At 41.4% G+C, this 20,585-nt stretch overlaps 1 protein-coding gene across 5 annotated transcripts; it reads right to left on the bottom strand.

Annotated features, from left to right (window-relative positions):
- Nucleotides 1-296: 296 nt before the first annotated feature.
- On the bottom strand, nt 297-19,873 carry NCEH1 (neutral cholesterol ester hydrolase 1). 5 transcript variants are annotated; one of them, XM_046898491.1, is made up of 7 exons: nt 19,656-19,873; nt 14,499-14,770; nt 13,946-14,078; nt 11,452-11,680; nt 8,936-9,005; nt 6,440-6,611; nt 297-4,933 (listed from the first exon to the last, which is right to left on the bottom strand). In XM_046898491.1, the coding sequence occupies exons 5-7, from the start codon at nt 8,971-8,973 to the stop codon at nt 4,316-4,318; spliced, it is 828 nt and encodes a 275-aa protein (XP_046754447.1). In that variant the 5' UTR covers nt 8,974-9,005; nt 11,452-11,680; nt 13,946-14,078; nt 14,499-14,770; nt 19,656-19,873; the 3' UTR covers nt 297-4,315. The 5 variants fall into 5 exon arrangements, with proteins under 5 accessions (XP_046754447.1, XP_046754448.1, XP_015147195.1 ...); XM_046898492.1 differs by lacking the exon at nt 13,946-14,078 and having other exon boundaries at nt 14,438-14,770; XM_015291709.4 differs by lacking the exon at nt 13,946-14,078.
- Between the last annotated feature and the right edge of the window lie 712 nt (nt 19,874-20,585).

Genomic DNA, 20,585 nt, shown 5'->3' with positions numbered 1-20,585 from the left:
GCAAAATGAGGGATGTGAGCTCAGCTGCCTGTCCTGGAGAGAGCAACAGCACTCGTGCAGGCATCGTGCATTATCCAATGCAAGCAAATGTAGTCAGCATTTATTGTTTGACAGATATCGAGGAAGAGAAGGTCACGCACACAGAGCATGGACACGCAAACAAGGCTTCCTGCTCTGCAAACATCCACCCCGGTGTGGATTCAGCATTTTGGAACTGTCACTGACCTCTTCTCAGTGAAAACTCAAATTGGAGGTGTTGCACGTCTAGAAAAAAGAGAAAAGAAAAAGCAGTGGTCTTGAGAAAAACAGCAGATACATCACTTTATTTGTTCTTCATTTTGATAGCATGTTTGAATCGCACTTGCTAATTAGATCTGACAAGATCTTTGCCCTGCACAGGGAAAGAAGCAAACAAACAGTCACATGTAAGCTACTGAACGCATTTACATCAAGTATGCTGCACTTGGGGTTTTTGAACATCATAAATAAGAGACCTAATCACACCAGCTTACAGATCTGAGCAGCTTAACAGGCTCGTCAGGTTAATCCAACATCTCTATTTGAGGAACTTTCTCATAAAGTTTAATCAGAGATTAGAAATGTACCCATTGATACAAATGCATGTATACAAATTGATATGATTAGTGATCTTTATGCGCCGTTACACACTTTCATTTTGGTTTGGGTTTTGAGAAATGCTCAACTCCTATTCTGTAAGAGGTCCTAAGCTGCACAAACAAAAACTTCATTTAGTTCTGTGAATATTGGCTGAAACCATTGGGGAACTGCTAATACAGTGCCCACATCCATGAAGTAGGGTTGAAGTGACCATGGGTTCGTGTTATGCAGGCTTTGTCTTTAAAGCTTATGATGTTAATTGTAGGAGGAGGGAGAAAAAATCATCTTCAGAAAGTAGCTTCCCATGCCTGCTTAATGGAAAGGTAATGAGACAAATTTAGAAGGCAGACTTCTCACAACACTTGTGAAACAGTGTTAGAAGGATTTCTGCATCTGATCCTCCATGTGCCAGGTGCCATAAACTGCTTTGTGAAACTAAAGGAGTGAAGGTGCTACTTACATCCACAAAAACACTTCAGGAGACTGTAAGGCTCTTTCCAAACGAGGATCATTAAAGAAACAAAGCACCACATAAACAAATAAAGCTTTTTTAACATGCAGTAACATCAATCTCTTGCTTGCAGGCACCAGACCTCAGTAAAAATGCTGTTAGTGCTCTGCTTGGGTGACTGCAGCAGTTCAGCTGGAAGCAATGCTGAACTTTCAACTCTGTGACTGCCTGCATGGGAGAACCAAGCAGGAGGAAAGGTGAGAATGTAACTAACGCTTACTTCAAGGTTTACACTGAATTTAATCAAGTGTCCTGTGCAGCTACATACCAAAAGGTCTTCTTACAGCTGTAACTTTACCTCTTCTTGTATGCAATAGGAAACGCAATGCATCTTTGCAGCCATTATGTACTAAACCATATGGCTGCATGGTAAAAGCAGTCAGGGTACTTTGCCAGAACTAGTTAATACTGTAACATCTCATCCAAGCTGTGCTGCCATCTTGGATGTCACGTCAAGCTGGTGATGACTTAGTAAATACATTCAATCCAGTTATACACTTACTACCACTTCTTGTGCCAAGACTTAATGTGCTTCAGTGCATGAAGGAAATATACAACCAACTCCAGGAATATATATTCCAGCTCTCCATTTCAGTTAAAAAAAAATACAGCAGTGATTACATTATAACTTCATAGCAGGTATTTATAACTTAGCTATAAACAAAGGTTGATCTAAAGCTCTGCAGCCTGCTCTCATGTAAGGTAGTTGCCACAGAATTGGTAAGAATATTAACCACTTTTTTCCAGTATTACAACTACTCTCTTTTAAAGACTGCAAGTTAATATAAATTACACCTCTTCTGACATAGGTTTCCTCTGAGTGGGAAAGCCAGGAGAACCTTATTGTTACAACTCAGTGAAAAACATAATTTGAGTCTAAGTCATGGTCTGAACTCAAGTAAGTGGAGCTGTTTGCATGCAGTGAAATGCACACTGGTGCAGACTCCTTTGCAAGATCAGTAATTTATGAATGGACAGAACTTTGGTATCTCTTTTAAGCATAAATTGTGTCTACTGAAGTTGTGTCTATGGGGGAGGAAGGGAAGACAGACGACTTAAATCTATAAGCAAAAAAAAATGGAATACTTCTGCAGTGTTAAGGGGATATGTAGGCCAAAGTTTATTCTGATTTGAATTGTCACTTGGCTGCTCTAATTCCACCGAGTCTTGTAACGATCTAATTTGACAAAGAACCTGGGCCACTGTTGAAACAGCTTTGGCTTGTGACCTCCACATGAACCTATGCTCAGAAATTAGTTCAGCCTGCATGACTGAGTCTACATTGAGGCTTTGTCTCATTAGCAGCTTAATACATACAGCAACGTTAACAACCTGGTGTTTTTAGGACGCGGTGATTGAGTAAAGCCATTCTCCTATTTAAGTTATGCATCAGTGAAAGTAGACTGTTCTGTATATATTTTTAATCAGAGAAGGTGGCTTTATTACCAGGCTTTGTTGTTGTTGCTGTTGTTTCTTATTTTCAGAAATAATCTCAGGACACTGCTTTTGTTCTGATCCCCCAACAGGCAAGAGCCCTCAGCTTCCTGGTCTTTCACACAAGGCAGGATAGAAGTCGGCTCCCTTCTTAGGAGGACAGGCAATCCAGCAGCGCTGCCTGCAATGGGGCAGAGTGCTCTGAGACAGCTGTTAAAGAGTGATGGACAGTTAAAAGCTGAGGGGTCTGTTCAGTGCCTGCTATTCGGTGATGCATCCCTGTGCTTCACTAATGTCTGTGAATTCGGCTTCACAACTCCATTGTGAGGTAGGAAATGACTACTCCCTGTTTCACAGGGGAAGAAAGTGAGGCACAAGGAGATTATGTTGTTCTCCTGGGTTCCTACAGGAAGTCAGCAGTAAAGCTGACAATGGATTTAATCCCCTAGTTTAGTCACGGGACAGCCATTGTCTTTGCCTAGATATGCCAGGCACAATGTTTTTATACAGCCTTCATTTCTGCAAGCAGTAAACATCCTGGAAGACAGACACAGTTGTAAGTGGTTTCACTTTGCTATTCTGCATCTCTGAATATTAAAGAGTGGTTCAAACCGCAGAGATGTGCTACACAATGGCTAGATCATCTTAGCTAGCACTTCAGGTTCACTCTAACACTCTAACAGGGGAGGTATAGCAGCAAAGTTCCAATGGAAGTCTCCAGTACAGATTAGAGCCCACTTCTGCTTGCTGTTTCCCTCCTTCCAGGAAGCATGAAACACAATAAACGCTACTAGCACAAAAGAAAGTCAACGAACAAAGACTTGTACTATTAATTACAAACATTAGTGCAAACCACACAGCAGATTACTTTTAGCACGCTCAGTATTTTCTGTAAGGAGGTCACAAAACTGAGGCTTTAAAAACTGTCAGTGTCATACTCCCAGCCAAGTAGTCAGCTTTGAAACTCACATAATCAACCTAGATTCTGCAGCTATGCGTTTTATTCTTCGTATTTCTATATATGCTATAACGTTTTTTAATTTAAAATACTGAAAATATATTCTGTTCTGTGCTTTTATAAAATATAAGCCACTAAAAGTCCGTGAAGATTGAATTCCAAAGCTGAATTATGTGTCTGGCCACGAGACTTGCTAAGCATAATCTTTACTGCCCAGAAAAGCAATTTTTATTATTTTTAATTTAAGAACCATTTCTCTGTGTGCCTAAAAGCCAACACCTAAATCCATTCCTGATATACAAATGTGTGTTTCTGCTGTCAAAAGTGAGAGGGCTCAGGCTTTTCTTCTCTATCAACAAGTGCTCAACACTGCTGAAATTTAGCTCTCCCTTTTTATACGCATTCAGACGTAGATGTAGGTGCTTGGCTTTACCTGGCCCCTTTCTAAAGTTGTGGCCTTTATGCCTAATTAAGAGAAAAAGCTCGAAAGTTTTAGCCAGTTAAGAATGTGACAGGAACACTGATCTCCATGCTTAACGTTTGTTTGTGGCTGAGAAGTCATCTGAAAGGAAAAAAAGAACCGAAGTCTGAAAAATATGTCAGAAAGTATTTTGCTGGGCAAGGCCAATTGAGCAGGTAAATGCTACAGTCAGTGGTCTGTGGTCTGCAGCCACCCCCCAGTTGCAGCTGAATGGATGAAATCATAATTTGGAAAAGTGCACTTTTTCATTGATTGCTCTTTAACAAGAACAGACACAGAGCTGAGCACGGTGTCTTCTAGAGAAGCTCTCTCCTCAGAGGTTTTCATCCAGCCACTTTATATAGCTGTTTCTGGTCTGAACTCCTGCAGAGAAATCAGTAGGCCAAATTGTGAATATCATACAGCCATGAAAGCAGTCATCGAAGTGATCAAGTGTGACTTCCACACCAGCATTCTCCAGCCTCTTGGCATACATCACCCCATCATCTCTCAGGACGTCGTTCTCACAAGTCAGGATATAAGTCTTTGGCTGCAGCTGCAAAGTCTCATTTTCTGCAAGCAGCGGGACTGCTCGCACATCAAGCAGTGCTGGTATCTCCTGGATTATTTCAGCATTGCCTGTGGTTTGTACTACAGGCTTGTAGTTCTTTTTGAACGATGAGGGCAGTAGAGATGTCCAGTTCAGACGTCCTCTGAAAGTCAGAGCTTGATGTACATCAAGAGCAGTGTGGTTGTTAATCAGCAGTGAGTGAGCCAAGTCATAATTACCATTGAAATAGTCTATCCAGTAGTTAATCATGACATAACGAGGAAGAACAGGCATATTCATGTTCTGCTGATAGGAAGGTGTATTGAAGTCAAATGCCTGAAGGACTGGGTAAATTAATGCCTGCAGTTTTGGTCTGACGATCAAAAGCTCATCTTTGCTAAGCTGTGGGAAGAACGGGATAGAATTGTGATTATGAAGAAAATAAACATTACAATATCAACCTTGACCTTCACACAAACAACCACTTGATAATTCTTAGGCAAGATTCTGTTCTTATGCAATTCCATTGGCAGATAAAGCTCTTGTTTTGTCTAAAATGCTAGCAGCCTGATCTTTTTCTTTTCTTGTAATGATGATCGCTCAGGACAGTTCCAGTATCCTGTTTCCAACAGAAATCAGTAGCAGATATAAAAAAAAAAACAACAACAGTAAATTATTCTTCTAACACACTTTCCCAGTTGAACGGTTTACAGTTGAAGGATTTATTGATCAAAGGAGCTATCTAAACTTTTAATAGCTTTGCAAGGATTTTTCTTCCATGAATTTATCTAAATTATTTTTTTTAGCTTTTGCAAACTGTTGGCATCTGGTTTTCTCTAGCAAAGGCTTTGTGTGCAGTAGAGCCTCTGTGCTGGACTAGAACCTACCATCTGCATTTGATTTGAGCCTACAAAGTATAGTAGGTATCCCCTAATCCCTTTAGTGGAAGAATCAGCAGAAGCTTTTTTTCATTCACCTTCAACTCAAGATACACAAATCTGTATTGTATCTCATCTTGTCTCTTTCAGGCAGAAGAACCTTCGTGTATTTAACCTCTGCCGACACACTCTTAAATCACTGATTTAAAAAGAACTCAGCATCGTGGAAATGAATTATGAATGCTGTTTTCAAAACACAGCTCTATCCTGTTGATCAGTCCTCAAGACAAAGACTTTCAATGCCTTATTAATTTTTCCTTGCTAATTCAATACCGCAAGATTGTCATGATAATTAGTTGTCTGAGCAAGGTTGTCATGATAATTAGTTGCCTGAGTAGGCTATGTACCTTCTTATCACCAATGGTTTATGGCAATACAAAAAAACTAATAATTTTTCACTCAACCATGAATGATACTATTACTTGCCCCAGGCTGCCTTTAAAGTCTTTAGTAGATTAAATTCAGATTATGTTTAAGCTGGAGATACACAAAGGAAAATTTCTTAATTGTGAAATGCTGCAGGAAGGCAATTTAAACCTTCATGTATTATATATTTATTGTCCTTCATTTGTATCGGGAGGTAATAAGAACATATTTTTCTGTGATAAGCACTTGAAAATAGGAAGATAAATTAATAAGTTATGAATGTAGCTAGTTACCTACTTAGGCAAACAAAGAATTTCTCAGCAAAAGGGGTTAAAAGGAATCATTTAGCTCCTTGTGCTTAAAATTTGGCCCATAAGAACTCATAACTGCACTAAGATATGGCAAGCTGCTTGACTCATGCAATTGACTTGTTTTTCTTCTCTAAAATGACAAGATGCTGGTTTTCAATAGAGGAAGCTACTACTCTGCCTCTGACGCTGGCACATCACCTTGTGATGATGCAGCACAAAGAACCTGTCAACCTATATGCATCATTGAGTTAGGGATTGTTATAGTGTAATACATCACTGACACTGGATGTTACCTGCTGACACACAGCAGCAGCCAAATTTCCTCCTGCACTATCGCCAGAAATTGCAATTCGATTTGGGTCAACTGAATACTCAGCTAAGACATCAGGCTGCAAGAAATGCTTTGTAGCACGAAGAGCATCGTGGAATTGCTCAGGGAAGCACACCTCTGGTACCAGCCTGTATCTACAAAAGAAGGAAGGTAAGAGACAATTATTAGTTACTGCACTTCTCTCTCCTGATCAAGAAATATTACCAGATACATCTTAGTGGCAAATAACTACTTCATTAGGATAAATACTATAGAAAAAATGAGGTGTGTAATACTTAACCTTATAATTAACGTTCTTACTCCAAAAGGTTTATAAGGACCTATTAGATATGAATAACACCAAGATGGTATAGTATTGTGCAGCACTTTCCCAACAGAGGACTTCATCACACATTATAAAAGCGAATTAATATTAAAAATATCCTTGGCAAGGGAGTTATTCCTGTTGGCCTGTTTTTGATCTCAGCTCCCCACCTTAACTGCTGTGAAGGAGAGTGACGCCCAGCAGACTCAGCTGAGACAAACACCTTGGTAGTTCTGTACCTCTGCTCCAGGAAATTAACAGTACCCAGGAAGTGAAGTAATATAATGATTTATACTAATCCAACAGACTCAATAATTATTCTCCTTTATCAAGGAGAGAGGCAGGGATATATGCAATACCCAAGTGGAGCAGCAGCAGCTGAAACCTGTTTACTACATTTTCTCAGTTCCTTAATAACAGCGTAGGGGAAGTCAGTTTGTATTTACTGAATCATTTGTAATCTAAGAGTTGTTACTGGGCCTTATGGTGCAAAGCACATCTTTCTGGTTGCAGTTTTTGTATCCTTAATGAATTTTACATATTCTCAGCAGAGCTAATTTATAATGTTTTGAGAAAATATTTCTACTGTCAAAAGCTTGACAAAAGCTAATGTCATTACAGAGATGTCTTTTAGTTCAAAGTGAAGAAATAGTCTTGCCATTACTTCTGAAGCAAAACAAAATACTGTTTCTTGGTCTAAAGTGCTATTCTTTGGAATCTAAGCTAAAAAATATGGTACGTGCAAAAAAAAAAAATTAAGTTAATTTACATCAAGTGTTTCAAACATCAAATCTGTCCTGCTTTCAGTGAACAATATATATCACATCAGCTATGAAGTCGTATGGGAGAGGCCTGAGCGAACTAGGCCTTGCAGAACCAGGTAATGTTGTGTATAGATCACAAACGTGAGATGTGCAACTCAACCAATGAAGAAAATCTAATTAGACTTCAGTAACTGAAAATAAATGCCTTGATTGAAAGAGATAATGGCTAAGGAGAGGTGACAAACAACTCTGAGGAACAGCCAGTATTATATCACCTTAAGTGAGAAAATGAGTAACTAGGAACTTTCCAATACTGTGATTGATACTTGCCTGCTTTTTTCCTTTTTATTTTTTTTTCTACTAATAAACAACAAAGCAGTAAAAAAGCGAACCATTAAAGTACACTACAATACCTACTGAGAATCAGTAGCACCAACTCCATATAATTAAATTGTAATTAGATCACAGAGCCTGGTATGTAATCAACTGCAAATCAGAGCCTTGAGTAGTTGTATCAAGTGATTGGTTTTGCAAAAGAAAATATTGAAGTTGACAATAAGGGTGGGAAAAGTACCACTCAAGTTGGAGTCATCTCAGTAATTCAGTTAGCCAGCTGAGAGGTTTGTTTACTTTGGAATTGTTCAGCTAGTGAAAAAACCAGTGCTGCTTCTCTGCTGTCTAGCACCCTGGCAGTCTCCTGCTCTTGAGTGGAGTACAGGGCTGAAATGAGATGACTTCAACAGTGGGTGCTTGAGAGAACAGCAGGAACTGCCATGCTTCGCTGTGTATTTTGGTTAATGAGCAGTAAAAAATGATTTGCTAATTTTTAGGTTCCAGACGCTTGCTCTGAGTGCCTTAGAAATGGTGGTTTTGAGACAGATGTCAGATGTTCGTTTTTTATGTGTAATATACCTTCAGTTATAGATGAAAAATTCTCTTTTGCTCCATAGGGAGTCAGAGGGATGTGGTTCGGCCTTCCTTCAGGTATGTAACAAAACTGTTTCTGACAAGCATTAACAGAATTAAAACTGAAGTTAATTGAGTGATCTCAGGTTTTAGGTGCGCTCCCTCAAGCAGATACATTTGTGAGATGCACTAGATGTAAAATTTGCATTTCAGTGTTTTGTCCAAGTGATTAAAAATCCTACTCTTCTCCCACATTTCTGCCCTCTGAAATGACTTCTAAAAGAAACAGAAATCCAAGTGAACTTTTGATTCCGTTCTAATTTGTTATTCTAAAAGGATAATAATATCAGACTGGTAAAGAATTATTGTCCAAGTTTAAAGCCTTATATACAAGTCAGTAACAAGGGAAAAGGGCAAAGCTAGAAGAACTACATAGCATATTTTTAATACCTTAGAATTGCATAATTAATTTTAGATTACTCACTCAATTGAGACAACCACAGCATTGAGAGACTCAGCCATGATTCTGCAGAGGTTGTTATAAAGGCTCGTTCCTGGAACAAAAGGACATAGCGTTAGGTACGTGCAAGTCCATTTATGGCAGTATTTGACAAAGCCATACCTAAGTGTCTTAGGTTCAGCTGGGATGGAATTGTTTTCTTCAGAGTGTCTGGTATGATGCTATGTTTTTGGTTCTGGGACAAAAAACAATGTTGGCAACGCACCGATGTTTATAGTTGCTGCTTAAGCAGTGCTCTACAGAGCCAAGGCCATTCTCAGTGAAGGGCCCAAGGATGTGGGAGGGAACTGAATTAGGACAGCTGACTTAAACTGGCCAAAGGGCCATCCCATACCATATGACATCGTGAGGAAGGAGTTTTGAATGGTTTGGAACAGGGCTCTGTTCCACTGCTTGGGCAGCTCGGGCTAGCTGGGCACTGCTTGGTGGCTGGTGAGCAATTGCTTGTGCGTCATTTATTATAAACATTTATAAATTTATGTTTATATACATACAATAAATGTTATCCTTTCCTCTATCTTAGTGAATAGTTTTATCTTAACCCATAAGTTCTAATTCCCTTCCCTTCCCTTCCCTTCCCTTCCCTTCCCTTCCCTTCCCTTCCCTTCCCTTCCCTTCCCTTCCCTTCCCTTCCCTTCCCTTCCCTTCCCTTCCCTTCCCTTCCCTTCCCTTCCCTTCCCTTCCCTTCCCTTCCCTTCCCTTCTCTTCCCTTCCCTTCCTTTCCTTTTTTAATTCTCTCCCCCATCCCACTGGGAAGGGAGAGTGAGCAAAGAACTGTGTGGTGCTCGGGCACCTGCCAGCTTAAACCACAACAGAGAGCCTTCTCAGAAAACATAAAGACTCCTAACAAACAGAAGTAAATGAAATCAGCTTAAACCAGATGACGTTCCAAATGTACGTTCTAGCAGAAGGAACACAATTCACTCCATGAGAAGTCCTGCGGTCTGATGTTTTTTTTCCCCTCATCTGTTTCTTGGTGACTTGGGGCTTGTCATTTCACCCACCTATCACAGTTCTCACAACAGGTACATTCAGGGTACCCGGTGGCCTGGGGCCACTGCATCCGGAAACAGTTTTTACCATATGAGTCACTGATTTTTGTTCATTTTATTATAACATGTATTGCCTTGAATCAAATGAGCTGCCCTATTAATGTCAAGTGAACTACTTATTTAACAGAGGATTAATCAAGGTTATCCTGTTTGTCAGTAGACTGATTTTCCTTAATTTTATTCCTTTCCAATTACTTAATCATTGATTCCTGGTACCATAAAATATACTGGGACACTAAGTGTTTTATAAAGTATTTAGTCTTAGAATTTAGTATTTAGCTGTAACATTTGTGCCATTAATTTCTGCATCTCGGACTTGAGGATAGCTGAGTTACATATAGTCAAACAAAGCACTGTGATTTAATGTAAGCTATTTGTACAGCAAGTCTTACGCAAACTGTTACAGAACAAATGATATGGGCAGGACTCTAACAAACATCCCTTATGTAGGCCTAAGAAAACTCATCTCAAAGCTCAATTTCTCTGTGAGAAGAGGAGCAAATTTTTTAAACTGCTATAGGGCAATGAGACTGCTATTTCTAAAGGTTTGTGAAGACCAGATTTTGAAGTTATTTAGGACACTAAATCTCACTTAAGTCGTGGTATAGGTGGTTTTATACATACATAGTCTTAATGCAATCAGTACAATCTCTTGCATGTTTTGGAACACTTCAGAAAAGCCCACTGAATTTTTTCCCCTTCTACAGAATGCATCAGGGTTGTGAGGCCTTCATGTTGTCCCAGAAGCAATGGGGAAGGACAAAGACTCCTACCCATTCTTGATCTTTGCCTCAGAGCAGCTGTGAGAACTGCAGGCCCCTACTTTTTCCAGGGCTTTTCTCCTGTTGTGAGATGTGGAAGGATCAGCTTATTGTTGTCCACAGCTATACCTTACTACAATTAACTTGGAAGCCACAAACATCAGAGAAAGTCAATACTGTTAATTTTCAAGGTAGCTTCTGCTCATGATCACAGTAGATTCCATAAGGTTGGAAGTAAGGGACCCAACTCTAGCCATATCCTTGGTCATGCTGCCTGTTTTCTGGAATCAGCAGTATGTATTCCCAAATACACACCATTGGTAGCCAAATATTAGCGATGTTCCTGCATGCAAATTTGTTCAGTCTGCTCTTTGTGTAATTGTTTGTTTTGTATATTGTGTAATTTGTCCTGTTGTGATGTTACAAAATTAATCCTTTGGTTTTCTTCCAGTGCACGTCCTGATAAGGTATATATTTTTCCAGTGCATCCACTGTATATTTTTATCCTGATTCCTTACATCTGCCCCACCAGAATGGAGATGGTTACTACTGAATTCAGGTATGTCTCTGCAAAACTGTCATCTCCTGGCAGGAAAAACAGCTTTTGGTTTCTCCTGCTGGAAGGAAACCAGCCCAGAATCCCATTTAGTTACCAACAGACACGTACTTGCACTTGCCAAGGCCCAGCCGCCTCCATGGATGTAAACAACACTGCGCTTCAGTGGTTCATCTTGCTTTGCAGGAGGTTCAAACACTCTGACTTCCACACCATCGAAAACAACATCCGTTATGTTAATGGGTTCAGAAGAGACAGACTTCAGCTTGTCAAATGTACAAATCAAATAATTCAGAACTATCAAGTGATGGCTGAGTCTCAGGTAGTGAATCAAGTGACACTTTGGGGGGAAAAAAAAAGAAAGGTTAGTTACTTCAGAGCATATCATGATGCTGCATTGATGCAACCATCTTCAAAAGGCAGCTTCTGTATGAAAACATATATAAGTTCTTAGAATATTCATCAGAAAATGAATGAATATCAAAACCTGTAATGTTTTTAAAGCTGTATTAGAACAAAACCCTGGCAATAAAGGACATTTCTGCCTTTGAATGACAGCTCCAAAAGGGACAAGCCTGACTGACCAGCAGATTCCACTTTTGTACGTGCAAAGCTCCTCAGACCGGTGCCAGTAGAGGGCGATACCACACAGTCAACATTTTTGAGGTGGTAAGGTAAGAAATATGCAAACTATTTCTCTTATTCCACCCCAAAGCGTAAGTCTTTGCATTTCCAAATTAAGTTCTCAGTGATTGCAAAGGCATCTGCAAACAGGAGCAGTCTCAAAGGAATACAGTGCTTATTTACTGGCTCGCCCTGTATTTGCCTGCTGAATTGGAAAAGAACTGAAATGCTATTGAAGAGCTGTGGCAGATCTGTGATTTCTTCCCCAGAGACTCAAGCGTGTTACTTCTTCTGTGTGGGTGTGTAAAACAGTAAGAAAATGAAGAAAGATCTCAACTTTCTGTCCCCTTACGGTAGAAGGATAAAATTTTATCCCTTCTGAACAGCCAGGATTCTCTTTTTAACTTTCCCCTAAACAAACCTGTTTCTCTAAGCAAATAAACCTGAGATCTAAGGCGCTCCTTCAGCCTAAATGCTCATGACCTGCTTCCCATGTGCAACTTGTCAACCCATAACTACTTCAGTGTTTTAATTCTGCTGCTATCACCAGTACAGTGCAAGCCTCCTAGTATGAATTAAACAAGTCCAGTACCAGGGAGAGGGAGAGAATGGTCATTCAGGTATCAGTCTAACAACATTAATACTGCCAAGAACAGATAGTTGCCAAGTCAGATTCTGTGTGATAAATGTGATTTTCCAAGTGAGAGTTTCACAGTCTCTTTCTGATTTATATGATCACAAGGAGAGAGATTTCATTTTCTTGCTTTGGTTTTCTTCACTGTCCTTCTGCACTACCATTTTCCACAGTCCCTTTCAGTGTAAAGTCTGTGTCTCTGTTAGGGAAGTCTTCTCAAAGAGAAGGGACAGCTAACAGAGGAACACCACTGCTGTCAACACATCCTCCAGAGGAAAAGCAAATTTTGAAGCACCTCCTATCAACTGGGAGACTTCCTGCATTCAGCAATATTTATGCCAAAAAGGATCTGCTCCCTTGGGTCTGTAGTCACTGTCCTTACATGTGGCTTTTAAATCCACTATGGTTAGTTTAAATGTAAGCAAACAAATGCGTATGACTCAGCTTTCAGTAGATGCTGTGTGAAAAAGACCCCGAGGCAGCCCTCATTCCACTGCAGATTTTAGACTGAGATTTCTCCCAAAATGGTCTCTGACTGCCAAGTACAATGGAGTGGTAATGTGAGTGGGGAGAGAGGAATCCAATTCCAAAACAAAAATGTACAGAATTACTTTCTATTCCTGCTTGGCTTGTGGTAAGGTTACCCTGCTGAAACAGTTTGGTGAGAATCCAAATCTTGGTATGTTTGCTGCTTTGTTGATGGATTATCGTTTCTGCATACTTAAGCTCTTTTCTCTGGGAGTAAAAAACACGAGTACCCACCCAGCGGGCAGAAATGTTGAATCCACAAGACTGTATCTTTGAATCTCAGGCCATGCTTTTCTCACACTGTTACTTAAAAATTTCCATAGGAAAACAACATTCAAGATTGAAACTTGAAGCCCAATACACCTATTAATAAATCGTCATTCAGTTTATTGGGCTGCCACTGATTCACCCAGCAAATGATCTTCCATGTGCCCTATAGAGGTTCCCAGGGAAGGTAACTAATGGGAAATGCTGCCAGGCAAAAAAAATCGTTTGTGTAATTCTTTTCAGGCTGACTGTGCTGCAAAAGGCCATTTATCCACATTCTTTGTAGACATGATTACCACATGTTCCCTGGAATCAGAAATGTTTTCTTTTCAAGGCTAGTTGCAGCTGTTTACTGAGAAGTGTTTTGCCCTGCTTTTTTTAATCCACAGAACACCATGGCCCTCTGCAGGTTTATCAGTTGCTTTCATGCTTTTTTCTCTGCAATAGACCATCCTTTCCAAGAACCAAAAAATAAAAAAAATCAAATAACATGGAAGAGATGCCTCGTACACCAAGGCACAAAAGGAACAGTAACAGTTCTTTTATGTTTACCTCTTCAGGTTTCTCTGCCCAGGACTCATAAGCACATTCTTTGGAAGTGTATCTAATCAGCCAATTTGGTTGTTATTTACAACAATCAGGGCTGTGCTTTTTGCTGGCAAAGAGCTAGCCTTGTCCAGAGCTCCTACAAACAAAATTCTTATGTAAGAAAATATCCATAGTATCTTGTGTGTATATGTTTGTATTTAATGGTTGCTAAATCTCATCTAGGACTGTGTTGCAGCCGCAGTCATAGAATCACAGAATATCCTAAGTTGGAAGAGACCCACAAGGATCACTGACTCCAACTCCTGGCTCCACACAGGATCACCTAAAATTCTAACCATATAAACACTATCATTTTCTAAATAGGTAACTTGAAGAAATGTGGCAGGTGAACTTCATGAGGATGACTAATGGAGCCGATGCACCCAGTGAGCTTAGATGCTATAGAGCAGGACAGACCTGCACGTGCAGGAGGACGAGCAGGACAAATGTGAGTACCTTGCTGGTGTTTGAGCCAATTCAGCAAATAACCACCGTGCACAGATTGCAGCACACTTACTGGCAATCTATCACCCAGTTCTGATTGCAGCTTTTCATTTTGGGGTTGTTGGCACTCTCATCTATGGCTGCTTTGGTAGTGATGTGATTTACGCTCACTGTTATGCACATCAGCTCTTCAACAAATCAGACAGAGTAACTTCCACAGCCACCATCTTCTCTTTTACCAGGATATCTTCCTAGCCAGGACTACGCCACTGTCTTCCTCCTGGCAAATTCTTTGATGAGAGGTATCAGATACTGAGAGACGTTTTACCTTCACGCAGAAGAAAACTGTCAGGAAGTGAAGGAGGAGTTAGGGTTGTGATTAAAGAAAAAAACAACTACAAAAAAAAAAAAACAAAACCCAAAGAACAGTTTTAAAGAAAGGCACCATTACCTCACCTTTAATCACCAGTATCTGTCCCTAAATTGGTGGGATTCTTCTGGTGGCTCCTCAGGGTCGCTTGGCATTCTTTATGATCCCTTTACGAAGAATCCCAAGCCATCACTGTGATTATGCTTAACCCCTCTTTCACAGACTTGTACTCTGCATCAGTCACCTACTCTCTATTACAAAAAAACAAAAACCAAACCAACCAACCAAAAAAAAAAAAAACAGAACAGGTGTATTTCTGTTGCTAATTTCTACATTTCTAATAATCTCAAACAACACTCAGCACATCAGGATTGAGGTGACACTGTCCTGAGGGCAATGTGAACTATCCAACTTCACATATCTCTGACCTTTAGCCTTGAAATTACTGCAGCGGGTTGCACTCAGATGGCACACAAAGGCAGCGCGCCAAGCTGAATACATCAGCTGCTTCCTTCACTGCCTTTGCAGCAGTGAGATGCCAGGTTCTGCTCTGACCTTAGCTGAGATCAGGAACTGGGAGTTAGCTTGAGCTGTTTGCCTTTTTACATGAGGCACTGCTCAGGACTGAGCCAAGTCTCATGTGTGACTCACCCAGTAATGATGCTGACACTGGGCGGCTGAACCTCTTAAGACTTAATTTCCTACCTTTAGAAGATGCTGCTGCTCCTGAATGACATTATGCTCGGTTCAGGCATCATTTTGCAAAACACACTGCTGTAACATTACAGTCCAAAATGCCAGCTACGGTATTTGTAGACAGTGAGAGACTAGCAAAAAAAATAAACAGGCTCATTTCCCCATCTTACTGTGTGCAGAACATATTGGTCTGACTGCATATCAGGAAGTTTATCCCATCTAAAGGTTAACCTCTATTTTCTTTCATTTTACAGAGCCATTTCTTAGAACAGGTGCATTACTGCACAGTACCTAACATGTACTTTTGAAAACTGTTATACAGAGAGTCCTCAAGGACTCAAAGATAAGTGCTCTAATTTCCTTTATAACTGGAAGGAAACCAAAAAGGCTGTTTTACAGTTTATCAACTAGGAGAAGCTCTATTATTTTTTCATTGTAAAGTTTCATTCTTACACCTATTCATTCATGATGAACTGCTTTTAGACCAGATAGCCAATAACTTTGGTCTCTACTGCAAACAGGACTTGTAGTGTATCTGTTCCTACTTATATGCTACATCTATGACCACAGTGGATTACTGTAAACCAATCTGCAAGACTGTATCCTTACATGCAAAAATATCAGCTTACTTGGATAACCACAACTACGATTTACATCTCTCCATACATGGGTAGGTGGATTAAATATTAAAATGTTAGATGGAACTAATTACTGTTATCTCTACTCCTGAATGTTGATGTCCTATGCCCTAGATTTTATTCTAAAAGGAAGCAAGTGGCAGAGCAGCATAAAAGCATTTCTTAACTGATGAGAAGTATGAGGATACTTTTCTTCCCCTGTACAGCTGCCTAACTTCTTCCATATATGCCTGCCTGACAGCCTGGATGCCAACGTGCTTGCCCTTCCAAACCTGTTAACAGCTGTGCCAGTTAAAAAAAAATCAGAAAAAACAATTAATAAAATCCTTTCTTCCTTTCTATGCATCAGAATAGCAAGTACCTTGATAGCGTGCTTCAGAAATAACTTAGTTCAAAGGGCTTATTGAATAAACATATGCTGCTCTCTTTACTCCAAGAAGGGAGAATGGTAATGAAAAGAAGTGAGAGATGCCTCTATCAATCCTGCTGTTAACAGCAGAATTATGAGATGTTGCTTTAGGCACTTCTTTACCGATATGAGGTAAAACAATTCTAATGGTTTAATTTACTGCTTAGTCCTATAATCCCAAGTAGTTTTCTGTGCCTGTCCAAATTTCAGTGACGCTGAGTTCCAACAGTCTTATATACACGTGTGTGTTCACTATCTTTCATTTCTGACCTAAAACTTCTGTGTAACATTGCAGTTCTCTATAAAACTGTGGCCAACTCCCATTTTGAGACAGGTGAGGACATTATTCTCACTCTAAGTTAATCACTTTTGCACCAATTTGTTAAAAACATGAAGCTGAAGATTCTGATTTCATTCTGAAAGCAGCACAGCATACTACACTCAGCACAGGAATAGGGCTCTGAACATCCAGCTCTGGTATTTTCAGTGACCTCAAATAAGGCACTCTATCTGCATTTCCCCCAAAGTAAGATTAGGCCAATGGCACCAGCTCCCTTTTGTAATATGTTTTGAAACCTACTTATGAAAATTGCCCTATAAGCATTATTCATTTTTAGCCACATGATAATACATAAACACTTAAAGGGTTTTGCTCTGATCCAGGGCACTGAGTCAGTCCCAAGCCTGTAAAGGAATTTTATTAGCTGCCTGGGACAAAACTCTATGCAGAAATGCAGCACCTTATTATTAGTACGCTGAAAAGCAGTGCCAGCTTCAGTGTGTTTTATTGGTAGTGTTTATAAAAGGAGTGAGAAAATAAGCACATTATCCCTAACAAGAAGTTGTCACGCTCGATTGTCAGAGTCAGCACAAATCTATTTCAGAATAGGGAAGCAACTGTATTTTGGGCACATAAAGTTTGTTTCATGCTTTGGAAAGAGGGATTTTAGTGTACTTTGGAGGTATTAAAGTAAAAATCACCTAGTGACGTACTTCTGCCTGCTATCAAACCTACAAAGGAAAGTAATAAATAGCAAGCTGAAAATACATTCAGAAGTAGGTGAAAGTTCAATGGTCACATTTAGAGCATCGTTAAATCATTTGGTCTCGCAACCTCCGGGAGACAAAGAAAAGGGAAGCTCAGCTCTACAGAAGGACATACACTTGACTGTATATACACACACTAACGCTGTCTGCCACAGTTAAGTACTCAGGCTTAACTTCTACAATCTTAGCTTCAGTTCACACAGTTCATTCTTAATGGCAGTCACTTATTCCCGACTTTGTGCAATCTCTCAGTGTTGGAAAGATTTCTAAACACTTAGATAGCACCCCAGTTTGCTCTCTCTGAAAGGAAAACCCCAAAGGTTACCTGTTCCGTGGTTCAGGGCACCGCTAATGCCTCAGTGATGCTTTATGCTTCTGTCTAAAAGCCACTCGTTCCTTCTTGTGCTTTGTAAGCTGCCTGTGGCTGATATTTAATATATTTTCCTTGCTGTATGTAATCATATTTCTAAGGCCACAGATGGGAACAACTGTCTAACAAGTTACCACTTTCCCCTAACAGAGATGGAGACAGATGTGGGCACCTCTGTGCTGCCAGTTTGCTCCGGATGCCACCAGGGCAGGCTGTATTCTGCCAGCTCCTCTGGGAGGAAGACCTCCAGGATACCCCAGAAGGGACGAGATTGCCTTCAGCCTGCATCCTAGAGACACTGAGACTCATCCGGTTATGCCTCGCAAACCACAAGCAAATAGAATGTGTACATAAGCCAACAGCAGTATATATATAGAGAGAGAGTTAGTCACACGAGTTTCTAAAGATAGATAGATCTCCTTCAGCTAGAGGTTATGGACTTGATTCAGGTGTTCCTGGAAGAAAGGTAACCATGTGTTCTGCAGGCAGGACGCTGTGACCATTGTAGCCCTTCCAGTTATTAAACTTCCAGCTCCACTGTAAAGGTATGTGTTGTTATTTTAGTTACCAACACAAAGCAAGCGCATGTCAAGCCACAGCTTTTTAATGGAAAACTTGTGCTGTTATAGGCTATGTCTACATAATTTCCCTGTCCTAGAGGTATCATTTCTTTAAGGGAGAATATATAAGCAAAAAGCTTTATTCTTTTACATCCCAGTGGCTCAGTTGAGTGGTCTATTGAAAATCAAATAATCATTTGAGTTGAAAGGGACCTTTAAAGGTCATCTAGTCCAACTCTCCTGCGAGGAACAGGGACATCTACAGTTCGATCTACATCTAGTCCTAACTCACTGCAAAAGTGGCAGCCAGAGAAGCTATTCAGGGGGAGTATGCAGGCCTGGACACTGTCGTCCCGCTTCCGCAGTTACTGTTAGGAATAGAGAAGACACCTTCCCATCTAGTCCTTCCAGTATCTGTCCATGAGCCCTCTGCCCATGAATTCATCCTTTCTGAATCTGCTGATGCTCTCAACATGCAAGCTGTTGAAGGTTTTAAGGACAACATAACGAACTGAAATGCTGCTAGGAAAAAAGACTGAAATACTTTGACACAGACAGTACCCTAAATCAGGCATGACCACAGCTGATCAGCCCTTGTTGAAGATCAGACCAGCCTGGCAGAAAACCATGCTCATAGCTGAAGCCATCATCAGAAGTTCGCGATCTCTTTTTCAGGCCAGCACACACAGTGAGACAAAGTGAGGGAGAGATCATAAAGCAACAAAAGAGAGATGTGTCTTATAGCAAAAACAGCTATTCTGAAAGGGTTTTGTTGACTAATACAGTTTCAAATACAGGCCGCTTGATTTTGACATTTGAAATAGATTCTCTGTCTTCTTTCCTTAAGGCATTAGTTAGTGTATGGAAGTACTAGCCATTAATTCTTTTGACCTAAAGCCCCCGGGTCGGAAAACAGCTTGCAGCACAATAGGAAGACCTCCATCACAAAGCCAGCAGTGCGGCTGGGTGCCAGCTGTGAGCAAAGCACATTCGCCCGAAATGAGGACAAAACCAGGAGCAGCCTGCGACCTGCTCGCCCCCTGCCCGGGCGGGGGACGCGGTACCGAGCTCTCCTCCCGGGTAGGCCGGGCACCACAGGACAGCCCGAGCCCGCGGTGGGCTCTGATGGCGTTTCCTTACCGTCTGCTGCACCGCCCGGAAGGTGGCATCCAACAGCATCAGCTTCCACGAGTCCGACACGGTGCCGGGCAGCGGCAGGTAGATGTAATAGGCGGCCAGGGCGGCCAGCGCCGCCAGCAGCACCCAGGCGGCCCGCATCGCCCCGCGGGGAGCGGCCTCCGCCGGAGGAAGTCCCGGCGCTTCCGTGCCCGGCGCCCCGAGCCGCCGGCTGCGTGTGCGGGAGCGCGGGGTGGCGGCAGCGGCCTTCTCCGCGCCCGCGCAGCCGCCGCCCCGCCCGAGGCCCGCCCGCCCTCCGGGGAGGCCGCGCCGCGGTGCTCCGCTACCCGGGGCCGCCCCGCTCCTACGCGCGGTCGCCCCGGCCGCATCCCCGCCCCGAGCTCCGACCGTGCTCCGCGGGACCGGGGCGGGCCTGGCCGCGCACAGCCTCTTTGTCGGGGTTAACGCCCGAGGTGCTCGGCTCTCCCCAGCCGGCGGTCGGGGCGGGATGCTGAAGAGGCTGAGGAGGAGACGTGTGGGCTGCGGCCGAGGAACACCTGCATTTTAGGCAGGAGAAACGGTGCCTCGGTTTTTAAACGGAGACGAATTTTTTGAAGTATGATTTGTTGTGTAAGTTTATTTTGAACTGGCGTTTTTTTCTTCCCGAGTTCAGTAATGGGTTCTGTTTTAACACAGAACCGTTTGTAAGGAAGACAAATTCTCCTGAATTTGTCTTTTTCACCCTGTAAACGCTTTCATGTCAGGTACGACTCCTCTTGTTGCACCATGCGGGAAACAAACGCTACAGAATTCAGTCTGGGCGTAAATTAAATGCCTACTTGATGCTCAGTCACAGAGCAAATGTAAATATTCATTTAGATAACCAAAGTTGTGTGCGTTATGGATGTAAACCAAAGAATGAGCATCAGTTTTAACAGTAACATTGCTTTTAAA

The sequence above is a fragment of the Gallus gallus genome, chromosome 9 (assembly GCF_016699485.2).
Source record: "Gallus gallus isolate bGalGal1 chromosome 9, bGalGal1.mat.broiler.GRCg7b, whole genome shotgun sequence".
In the NCBI taxonomy this organism is placed as follows: domain Eukaryota; kingdom Metazoa; phylum Chordata; class Aves; order Galliformes; family Phasianidae; genus Gallus; species Gallus gallus.
The sequence above is the reverse complement of the archived record's forward strand: the minus strand, read 5'-3'. Positions and strand labels throughout refer to the sequence as shown.